Here is a 12,521-nt window from a genome sequence, read left to right as displayed (position 1 = left end):
GGTTCACTGTGATGATACTTCGGCTCTGCTCCATCTTATATTCCTGGTGTGTGTGTGTGTGTGTGTGTGTGTGTGTGTGTGTGTGTGTGTGTGTGTGTGATAACTATTTGTGTGTTATGGGGAGAAAGTTTTACTCTCGTGTTGCCCCCGTCCCTAACCTTGTATATATGTACCATGTCTATACTCCTATGTGTGTAAACATTCCCACACAGAAACCTTTCCAGCCTAGGCCAGGTATGTGTGTGTGTGTGTATGTGTGTGTAGGTGTGTGTGTGTGTGTACGTGTGTGTGTGTGTGTGTGTGTGTGTGTGTGTGTGTGTGTGTGTGTAAGGGTTTAAAATATTCCAACATATGTGTAAATGCCGGTGCGTTCTTTGTTTCCGAAGCGGTCCATTAAACGCGGATATGTGCCCATGCGAAGGGTTTAATGCATGCGATACTTATACATACAGAACTGAGCGGCGTGTTTGTACTGCACTGTTTAGCTCGTTTGGAAGAGTACAGAGGCTTATACCTCTCTGTTGTGTGTACACAGGCTTGTACCTCTCTGTTGTGTGTACACAGGCTTGTACCTCTCTGTTGTGTGTACACAGGCTTGTACCTCTCTGTTGTGTGTACACAGGCTTGTACCTCTCTATTGTGTGTACAGAGGCTTATACCTCTCTGTTGTGTGTACACAGGCTTGTACCTCTCTGTTGTGTGTACACAGGCTTGTACCTCTCTGTTGTGTGTACACAGGCTTGTACCTCTCTGTTGTGTGTACACAGGCTTGTACCTCTCTGTTGTGTGTACACAGGCTTGTACCTCTCTGTTGTGTGTACACAGGCTTGTACCTCTCTGTTGTGTGTACACAGGCTTGTACCTCTCCATGGAGAGTACACAGGCTTGTACCTCTCTGTTTTAAGTACAAAGGCTTGTACCTCTCTGTTGTGAGTACACAGGTTTGTACCTTTCTGTGGAGAGTACACAGGCTTGTGCCTGTCTGTTGTGTGTACACAGGCTCGTACATCTCTGTGGAGAGTACATAGGCCTGTACCTGTCTGTGTCGAGTACGGAGGCTTGTACCTTTCTGTGGAGAGTACACAGGCTTCTGCCTCTCTGTTGTGTGTACACAGGATTGTACATCTCTGTGGAGAGTACATAGGCCTGTACCTGTCTGTGTCGAGTACGGAGGCTTGTACCTTTCTGTGGAGAGTACACAGGCTTCTGCCTCTCTGTTGTGTGTACACAGGATTGTACATCTCTGTGGAGAGTACACAGGCCTGTACCTTTCTGTGGAGAGTACTGAGGCTCGTACCTCTCTATATAGAGAACACATACTTGAGTAATCATGTATGGCAGTGAGAGACAGCGGTCATTACACCATCCCTCAGAAACAAGGCTTTTGTACATCTACACAGCTGCATCTACACGGGTTTGGCCACGCCTGGAGCCATGTGACAGGATGTGACCGCAGCCGCCCTGGACTTGGCTGCAACTCCCTCATCTCCTTTGCTAACGTTGTGCTATTTTCGCTAACACAGTCAGCTTCGCCAACAGCATTTTTTTTCTTAAGTTCTCACTCACTCCTTCAACATCGCCCTCTTCGTCAACATCATCCTCTTCGCCGGCAGTGTCTTCTTCGTCAACTGCCTCGCCTTCACCATCACTACCTCCTTCTTCGCCAACACTATCTTCTGCGACAGCAGTCAGTCTCTTTTTTCCTCCACTGTGTCGACAGATGCCTCTCCTGCAACCTATCCACAATATTTCTCAAAGGGCCGCAATTAGATCACAGACCATATGACCACATCTCCCCAAGCCAGACCAGGTCGACTCGCCGACCAACAGTAACCAACTCTGGGCCAGACCCGAGACCCATTCCACCCGAAACGGACCACTAGCACACTCTTGTATCACCCAGAATCGGGACTACACCGACCCCAGATAGACTTTCCACCCCTCTCTTGCTGGTAAATTTCTCGGGTCACGGCAGAGGAAAGGTATATATTATTGAGGGCCCCTGCGTGCTGACCGGCTCTCAAAACCACCCAGTCCTTCGAGTGTCGGTGTAGGTGCTAACGTGAGAGGCTGCGGTTAAACATTAGCTCCTTTTAGACACTTTCAACATTATACGTATCAGCTGAAAGGAAATATTAGAATATAAAAAATTTGGAAATTAAGCCTTAAGGACACTCGCGTGTTGGTTTGTTTTTCCTCGTGTGTTCGAGGCGATACCGATCAAGCAGCCATTATGATGGTTTGCACTCGGCTTACACCTCTTGATTACAGATATCCCCCCGACCTATCAATGGCTGAGGCCAAGGTGTAAGTCTGAGCGATAATACGAGCCAGACATGCATTACCAAGGGGTCAGAAATGCTTATTTTTAACGCCACCAAATAGACATCATCTGTAAGTATTTTTTTTTTTTACGTATATTTTTTTTCGGATTTCAAACGAGGTATGATTAAGTTAATTCTACTGTATGCCAGATTTCATGACTCGATTCCGATCATGAGCTCATGACTGAGTTAGAATGCATGACTTTCGCGGGAAAGTCTCTGAGAATCCGAGAATGGTGACCGAATTGAAAGTTATTCTCATGGATTCATGAATGTATATATATTCTGCTACTTTTATAGTCTCTGAAACTTTGCTTTTTCGTACTTTCCCATATGATGTGCAAGCATATGCAAAATAGATTATATGGGTCACTGACATATACCGTAGGTGAATCGTTATAACGAGGGAGCTTTTGAGTAACTACGTAAGCTAAGCGCTAGAGTTGAGCTGAAGCGCTAGAGTTAAGCTTAGAGAATTTTACACCGCGCTAGATGGCCAACACCAGCTTCACTACTCATCACTCAGTCCTACTTATTTTCATATTGCTTTAACGATGATATATGAATATTACCGAGGGTTGTTGGAGTCTCCAGGCTGCTCCAGGACATATGTATGAATATATTTCAAATAATTGCACACATTAAGGACATTATTCATTGGTTCATAAAACAATGTTATGCACTAAATGTGTTAAACATAATGTTTGAGCGATAGTATATGAAACATTACACCGATCCCGATCCCTAGAGTACGTACATATGTACAAACAAGACAGTGTTTCAAATTCACAGTCTCGTTTCCATATGTCTTAAAACAGTTGCTGGCTTCTCATCTTCACAATGTGAAAAATATGATCAAATTTGGCATCATTTACTTCATCGTTCTCTGTTATCCAGTAATGTATATCTGTATATATCAAACCTGTGTTAGTCGTGAGACGAGATTCAGACTTGGGGTTTGAGTCTTAGGCGCTGGGTACTGAGTATATACACGGCTGAGAACAAGGGAGTGCGCCATCCGTTGTTTGCCACAGTAAATGCGTGATTGTACCTTGTTTGCCACAGTAGAGGTTCTTTGTGCCTTGTTTGCCGCAGTAAAGGCTACTCGTGCCTTGTTTGTCTCATCCAAAAAATGCTGACTGCTCCTTGTTTGGCATGGTAAAGGCCGATTATACACCACCACAATAAAGGCTGATTGTGTGGTATTCGCAACAGTATAAGACTGAGTGTGTTCAGTTTGTCACAGTGAAGGGCTACTGTACGCTGTAACTTACAGCTGCTGTCCCTCTCATGGAACGGGAACAGTTGAAGGATGACGCAAAGTGGGGTTTTGTAATTCACTGGAAGATGTTTCCTCTTTAAGAGTTAGACGATACACGAATGCTAGAAGATTTCATCATCACAAGTCATCAGCAGAGGTCGTATATGGCTTTCATTTTATCGCCAGCCTGTGGGTAATGGAATGAAAACTATATTATATAACAAATGTCTGATCTGTAAGCACCAGTCTGGCCCATCTGTAGGCACCAGTCTGGCCCATCTGTAGGCACCAGTCTGGCCCATCTGTAGGCACCAGTCTGGCCCATCTGTAGGTCCCAGTCTGGCCCATCTGTAGGCACCAGTCTGGCCCATCTGTAGGCACCAGTCTGGCCCATCTGTAGGCACCAGTCTGGCCCATCTGTAGGCACCAGTCTGGCCCATCTGTAGGTCCCAGTCTGGCCCATCTGTAGGTCCCAGTCTGGCCCATCTGTAGGCACCAGTCTGGCCCATCTGTAGGCACCAGTCTGGCCCATCTGTAGGCACCAGTCTGGCCCATCTGTAGGTCCCAGTCTAGCCCATCTGTAGGTACCAGTCTGGCCCATCTGTAGGCACCAGTCTGGAAAATCTGTAGGTACCAGTCTGGCCCATCTGTAGGCCCCAGTCTGGCCCAAACACTGCCTTTCTCTCTCGAGGGCTGGCTGTTGAATGCAATATCGTATGGCATTTCGCCTACAACATAGTACAGTATCTCATTCATGTGCCCCTGTTCCCTGTCATCGCATGGAGCATAGGATCCGAAACTGTAAAACCACTTCAAAGCACAGGTGTCGTAGGGTTTACTCCCACCTATACAGACCATCTGTGACGACTTTCATATATGAAGGATTTTACTTCCTAAGCATTCGAAACCCTCCGTCTGAGTTCATGGAATGTCCGCATGATCGTTAATAAAGTCGAGTCGAAATGATAATTAGAGAAATCATTTGAGGGACAAGGACGCTTTGCCCATCTCGAATTGCGGCGGGGCAGACCGTACAGCCACGTCTATGGATGCCCTAATAGATTTCTATAGACAATGGGAGCCGCTTGTCAACGACCTCGTCCTCAAAGGATCTAACTCGCTATTCAGAGAGCACAAGGGCGGCGAGGAGGTCGGCAGTTGTCCTCCCCAAGCCGAGACGTCCTGAGGTAGTTTATTGAACTACCGTAAATAAGACTGAGGTGGCTGTTATGTTTACGGTCATGGAAGCTGGTCGATGGCGAGAGAAGACGGTGGACGTGAATGTAAGTGAGGGGGGGGGAGAGAGGGAAAAGCCTTTTGCCCGCATCTTTATGAAGAATAAACAAATCGTCGGCTAAAGCTTGATTCGCGACGGTAAATCCAAAACGCCGAGCCGAATCTTAAAGGGGTTTTGTCATTAGCATATGAATCAGTGTCGCTAATATGTAGACACTTGGCAAAAGCTTATACGAGATGTTAATGGCTCGACCCCGAGAACAGAAGCTTGATGGAATTTAGATAGAAATCACTAAACCAGATGCTAAGAATCGGGGTTGTCGATTCGACTGGAAGGATTGTGCTGAAGGGAAAATCCGATTATCTACTCGAACGATTAGCAAAATCAAGAGAGAAGAATCATGTGCAAGTAATTTTCCTCCTCCAGTGCGGCCACTGTCTGTCTCTCTCTCTCTCTCTCTCTCTCTCTCTCTCTCTCTCTCTCTCTCTCTCTCTCTCTCTCTCTCTCTCTCTCTCTCTCTCAACTCGGTGTCTGTGAACTATCATCGTTAAGTCCAATCGACTGTTTGAATAAACGCCGTCGAAGGACATGATCCTCAGTGTCAATTACCCGGCGAGAGGCAGGGAACCCCCACGGTTGCTGACGCAGGTGTCCACGCTCGTCAACAGGTTCTGGTAGCGCAGCTTGTACCCGCCTGTCTCCGCCATGGAATTTTGTAGTACTATACCAGAGAAACGTTTAGCCAGGATCTCTCTCTCTCTCTCTCTCTCTCCTTTTTTTTTTATTGGTAAACAAGGTGTTGGTTTTGTTTACTCCCTGGGTAAAAATTTTATTGATTTGTATATTTAATGTAGATCGTGTTTAACGAAACAAGTTTTGGTACTGAATGTGTTTACTGTGTGGGTAAAACGTCATACATAAAGATTCTTCTTTAAACATTTAGAAAAAGAAATGTTCAGAATCATGTGTACTGCCTTGGGGTTAAATGGGATTACCCTTTCGAGAGAAAAAGGTTCTTCATTAAACCTGTTCAGATCCCAGCACCAGTGATCCTGGCATTACGTCGAGATTGTCGACACCGGCCATGAACACCAGACAGTCGACCACTTTAAGTATCTCAGCGATAAGAGCGACATGTCTGTCGGCTCGTCTGAAATACCGTCCGCGTTCAGAGGGTCCGATGGAATGCAAAGCCTCAGCGGAACTACAAGGCCGATGTGTGTGAACACGCTCTCTGGGAGGAAGACACACGACCAGAGGCTCTTTTCCAGCGAAGAGGCAACTGTTTCCAGACGACCAAAAAGGCTATACAACTGCGGTATACTTAACAAACATCCAGGCAATCTTCATCAGCCATGTGCTGTCAGTCTCCGAACTGTGGCCTCTGATTTCCGATGGGTAGTTCCAGTTTAAATCCTAGCACGGAAGACCGAACTCCCAGAATCCACCATCCAGTCTCCAGCAGGGGTAGGTCAACGCGTGCCTCAGGTACTCAGAAACTGGAACCACCGACCGATGATCGAGTCCATATTTAGGGCGATCATCGGCGATTCCTGGACGATCAATTCAGATTGATTCAGAAGTCCTCTCGACCCTTGAATAATGGATATGCCGAGGTCATTCTAGCCTGAAACTCTCTGTTCCTAATATTTTTTTTCTTCTTTTCTACCTTGTTCCTGGGTGACGTCTCATCTACCACGTTCACTATCGAGTGTCACACGTTCAGGAACACTGGAGGAAGGGTTGAGAGAGAGAGAGAGAGAGAGAGAGAGAGAGAGAGAGAGAGAGAGAGAGAGAGAGAGAGAGACGCATAGCCTTACATGTGTGACATTTCCTGCCACCAGGGCTTGTCCTGGTCCTTGTGACAGTTGAGATGACTCCCCACTTAAAAAAAAAAGACTGCCTCTATAAGCATTTAACTTACCTCCTCAAGCTAAATGGGTGAGTAAGGGGGTCACATGATCGACCCAAGCGCTGTAGTGCTACATACAACTGTCTAATAGTAAAGCCCGTGTGCACTTTCAGCGTGCCGAAGCTTTTTTCTGTACTTGTGCCAAATTCTTTACAAAAATTACACTTCACGTTGGTCAATATCTATGCCAGAGATATGATACATAAAGCCACACACACACACACACACACACACACACACACACACACACACACACACACACACACACAACCCAAACATTTAGTTCCATAGGCACTAGGCTTTTCACCAAACTTCTACCGGACATTTACTGAATTAAAGGCAGACATTCTGTATCATTGTATCAGACATCATATCACGTTGACATCAGATGTTTTACTGTATACGCGCATTATAATCATCATATTCATATCGCGAAGGACTGCACGTACACTAGATTATCAACGTTACTACACCTATGCCAATTAAAAAATCTGCAAATGGGATTATGTGCTCACTGCCGACAGTTCTCAAACTTCTGTTACTTAAGAGGGTCGAATACTCTTTCGTCAAGTAGAACTTATATCCAGAATTATGCTCGGTAAAGTCGGGGCTCACATCACAGCAGTAGCGCCAGCTAGAGTCATCGATGGAACCCATCTAGATGCATAGAGACATGTGCTCTACGGTCAGGAGGAGGGTATTTACTCCTGTGCTTTTTGTGAGTAGATTTAAGATAACCTCCCTAAGCAACGCAGAGACACATAAAGCGCTCTATGGTCAGAGGAAGATGTTCGGTTCTAGATAGCCCGTCTTGTGGCATAGAGACATACAAAGATTTCTATGGTTAAGGGGGAGGACATTTACTTCTGTGGTACTTGTGTGTAGATTTAAGATAGCCTCTCTATTAACATACACAGTTATCTCCTATGGTTAGGAGACGACGTTCACCTCTTCAGTGTCCTGTATGTGGTCGATTTAGGATACAAGACACGGAGTATGATAAAGGGAGGTTTAGAACTTATACTACGGTTGGTTAGGTAATTAATCTAATATACACCGTAATACACCAAATATTTTCCTTTTAATCTTTTCAGTAACTGTCACATACCATACTTATAATGTCTCAGTATATATATATATATATATATATATATATATATATATATATATATATATATATATATATATATATATATATATATATATATACATGTATATTTATATGTACACACACAATGAGAGGTAGATCTTCAGTGAACTAGTTCTTATTAGACATGTGTAATGAATAACATTTCTCGCCGAAGCATACGTAAGGGTGTCAGTACACCCAGCTTGACATCCCAGTGCCTCTTGAGGTAAGAAGGAGGAGACCAGTTGTCGCAATACGAGGCTGTGAGTAGACAAGAGAAGAGGAATGGAAGCCATACCAAAGCCGGAATATTAGGTTCCAAGCTACATCGTCTGGATCAGGTCCCCTGTGGCTATATCCTGCTGTAGGACGCGGTGATCTCAATGCCACATAATGATCCAAGCCTTAGATTTGGTGACTTAAACGCTGCTTTAGAAAGTAATCCAGCCGTTGTAAGAAATGGTCAATTAATCGTCTCGTGAAAGTCCAAAATCCGGAATTTGGATGACCGGAATAAAGATTATATAAGCAGATAACTTCAATGCAACAGTAGAAACCGATCTTGTGTGTGTATGTGGTTTATCTCTCTCAAATATTCTTCTGAGAGGAGATGCAGGTAGATTCAATCAACTCGGGAGAAGAATGGGAAGTACTTTAGGTACTAGAGACATAACTGGTTGTGCCAGTGGCATAATCTCCTGGCTCTTATGATACGTTTTGTTACAAGGACGAAAAAGAAGTACACAAGGTTTGAATATGCTATATAGTGTAGTAATTTTCATGCATTTTTTCTAAACATTCATTGTGTATTGTTCATTTAACTACAGTCTCCGTAACACTGCATTTACATATTTGGGAGAAGCACTAAATGTCTGGCTTGGAAATCTATATTGGCAAACAAGATCTTACAATAGAAATGGGCAGGGTAAGAACAACATATATATATATATATATATATATATATATATATATATATATATATATATATATATATATATATATATATATATATATATATGTACACACACACGCACTTGCACCCAGACGAACCCACACGCACCCACACACACACACACACATACACACACACACACACACACACACACACACACACACATTCACACCGCTTCAGATATAACCAAATACAAGCCGACGTAGGATAGATGTCCAACTTGCCTCCCAAACTCAAGTCTTCTGATGTCACCCACACAACGCTCCCACAGTCATGCCCACACCCGCATAGCTGCTCCCGGTGCTGACCAAATATATGTAATCTACAATCTCTTTCTCCCTGTCTCTCCCCCTCTCTCTGGGGGTCGCTGGAGACAGTTCACGGGGTTAAGTTGGATTTCCCATTGAAACGTCAAGAACATTACCAAACACCGTGTTGGTTATCGTGCCTTCGCTTCTCTCTGGGTCTGTCTGTACCACACAATCTGTCTGTATCTCAGTACACATGCACAAAATCCAGGCATCCGGTAAAGGATCGAGTCTTGAATATCACGGAGCGTAAGAGGTGGACTGACACACGCAAACGCGATCGAGTGAACCACGAACGGGGTTTCAATAAAGCCATTTCTGCCAGCTCCTCATCCCTCCCTGCCCCCACCTCATTAGCATCAGTAAGGTACTACTGGAGGGCCAAACCCAGCCATCAGTACCCTTCCATCATAGTACCAGGGTGATCAGTCAGTTTCTCGGCCACAGACCCCACGCCCCTCACAGTGTATAGGGGGCGGAGGCACCGTAAATTCACGGGTAAGCTTAGGCCCCTATCGCACCCTTCCTTCTGGCGGTTCTGATCCTTCCGACGCTACGGTTCGGAAGAGAACAAGGTACGTAGATGCTCTTTTGTCTCTATCACTGGGGGTCTCTCGGGTTGTGACCTCACTCATACTCTCGGCCATTTTAGTCCATGTTAATAACGGTGGTAAAGGTGACCCTTTCTGCCGTTAGCACTAGTATACGAAAAAGAATAATGAAACATTTACGGCAAGTTAACCAAGATGATGCCCAGATGTTTGATTTTACCTCTCCAAGCCAAGAGAAAAAAAAAGACCGTGGATTGTATCACGGGTCTTGACATAGGCTTCCAATAGCTACTGAAGCCATTTCTGCGGTTTTCTGAATAGGGGAGTTTTGTACCTTGTATATGAACTTTCGTCAGAGGGAAACACAGGATAGATGGTCAAGTGCGATTTTTAAAAGGTATCACTGATTCATCCTAGTTAGGATCTAAAGGTATCACAGATTCATCCTAGTTAGGATCTAAAGGTATCACTGATTCATCCTAGTTAGGATCTAAAGGTATCACTGATTCATCCTAGTTAGGATCTAAAGGTATCACTATTTATTCTAGTTAGGAGGATCTAGAGGTATCACCGATTCATCCTAGTCCTCAGTTTCACACAAGCAGTCTCGTTGTCAGCACGTCTTGTCTCCCGCTGTACCTGGATTTGCACTAATGGTCGTCGAGAGGAGGGGGATATCCCTGCGTGAAATGAGACTCCTGCCTCATTCCCGAGGCCTCGGATCAGAGAGAGAGAGAGAGAGAGAGAGAGAGAGAGAGAGAGAGAGAGAGAGAGAGAGAGAGAGAGGTTTATGTCATAGGGTCATAGAATGAATGTAGCTTGATTTACGGGTCTGATGAATAGAGACTATCTTCCTAAAGGTGGCCTCTGGCTAGTGTCCCCGAACGGGTCACGTTTTTATGCTTGTTGGCCGAGCCCAAGTTAAAGCCTCGTATGTTTTTGTTAAATGTTGTTCATATTCAATAACTGGTCTTGCTATAATTTTTCCCTCCTTTAAAATGAACTCTGATTTGCCTCATATATAGATCAGTTTATAGAAATATAAGGATCAGTTTGGTAACGACCAAGTACATGGCTCTTATGTGAAAGCAGATAAGTTATGAGCGTATGTGATAACACTCTCCCATACGCCCTGATCACATCACATATGTTTGTTCCCGGCGTAGTCTGGACGACATTTTACCTCGGTGTGCTCCGCTGGAGTGTACGTTGCTCCCTGTTTCCAGAGGTCTGCAGGGATCGTGTCACAAAGCCATCCATTCAAGCAGTAGCGCCCTCCCTGTCTTCGTTATGGGCCATTGTTACAAAGTATAGTTTTATGGCTGATGGACTTGCACGTCCCGGCTCAACTCCCACCACTTTAGATCACGTCTGGAGAGGATGTCATTCAACAAGACTCGTTCCAGTTTAGTTTCCAGTTCCAGAATCCAGATCACGTCTTATAACACAGAGAATAATGCCTACCCTCAGCCACACAGCCACTTCTATATTTATATCTTTAGTAAGGAGGGGAAAAAACTTTTACGACTGTGATATTTGCACTGGGCTAGATATGCCATCTGATAGCGACCGGGGGACTCAACTGCTTGACACTGCTCGGGGTCAGAGGTCATGATGGGCCTCGGGAAGGCAAAAGCAAGAGGCTTTATTGGCGATTCCTGTAACATATCCGGGTAACACGCATCACTTTCTTTCGGGCCAAATGATTCATAAGATAAATTCCCGTGAGATAGTTTTTTTCTTCTTTTTGACAATTCTAATTCTAACTTATGGCTAACATTAACAGCTCCTTAGGGTCGTGTTTGCGACTACAAGTGGGAGGCGACTACAACTTGAGCATTAGTGGAAACTCGTTATTTCTAAGTTAGTCAAGTGAGAGAAAAAAGTTGACTTACGCGAATGGTACCAAGCCGACTTACTGGAATAACACCACTTAGGCCAGACGACAGCGCTGGGGGTGTCGAGGTCGGTCATGGCTCTCATCCAGCCTTCGTGACCCCACGTCCTCCTACTTGACAGGTCAGCCAGGGTCAAATTAGGTCACTGCACAATGACCAACACTTGACCAGCGGACGACATACAGATCACAAGTAAGGAGGTTTAGAGGAGTTGGGATGTCACACTATTCGAGGGCCAAACAGGTAGGCAGACGTGATAGAGGCCACAAAACACGCTGTCATGTAGCTAACACTGCCGCCTCCTTCACCACTTTCTTGAAATCCATGCAAGAGGACTTTCCGTTTGCATTATCACATTCAGATTCTTCATGAACAAAAAGATTAACACAAATTTATATGCTTGAGAGGAGAGTATAATCCACTGAACACTTGGCCACCAACTCCTCCTCCGGCTTGCGGTACAGGAGGGCGATCACTAACACCGGGTTAAGTCAGGATCCAGGCACCCCCGTTTCCAGCGAGCGGTTGCCGAGGAAGCGGTGGGAGTGAGAGACGGAGGGTCGGTGTGGACGGTATGGCGTCTGCCTCACGACTGTATACTCCCGCTACAGGTGAGCGAGCGCAGGTACACTGGACGGAGGAGGGGGTCGGTCGGGGGGAGGAGTCTGTTCGTCCGTGCGTGTTCGTCCGCCACGCTAGTGATGGTGGTGGTGGCGGCGGGTGCGTGTGTGTGTGTGTGTGTGTGTGTGTATGTGTGTGTGTGTGTGTGTGTGTGAGAGAGAGAGGGGGAGCCAGAGGCAGTTTGGTCACCGTCGGAGGCGGGTGTGTGTGCGGGGTGTCGCACCGGGCCCGCTCCTCATCACCTCTCCTCTTCACTCCTTTGCTAAACCCGTCTTTTGACTCCTATTAACGTCTGGTATGATCCGCTTCGACTCAAGCACCGTTGTCC

General features: G+C 45.5%; 1 protein-coding gene across 3 annotated transcripts in view; it reads right to left on the bottom strand.

The window, feature by feature from the left end:
* LOC139763544 (uncharacterized) overlaps positions 1-12,189 on the bottom strand; it is a 79,450-nt gene extending 67,261 nt beyond the window's left edge. For 2 of the 3 annotated variants that reach the window (XM_071689743.1, XM_071689746.1), the window contains exon 1: positions 11,570-12,185. In XM_071689743.1, coding sequence (XP_071545844.1) covers positions 11,570-11,657 — 88 coding nt within the window. In that variant the 5' untranslated portion in view covers positions 11,658-12,185. Of the gene's footprint in view, positions 1-11,569 lie in introns of all 3 variants that reach the window. The other variant, XM_071689745.1, reaches the window with a different exon arrangement.
* Positions 12,190-12,521: the final 332 nt, after the last annotated feature.

The sequence above is a fragment of the Panulirus ornatus genome, chromosome 47 (assembly GCF_036320965.1).
Source record: "Panulirus ornatus isolate Po-2019 chromosome 47, ASM3632096v1, whole genome shotgun sequence".
NCBI classification, from domain to species: Eukaryota; Metazoa; Arthropoda; class Malacostraca; order Decapoda; family Palinuridae; genus Panulirus; species Panulirus ornatus.
Note: the sequence above shows the minus strand (reverse complement) of the source record. Positions and strands in the feature narration are given on the sequence as shown.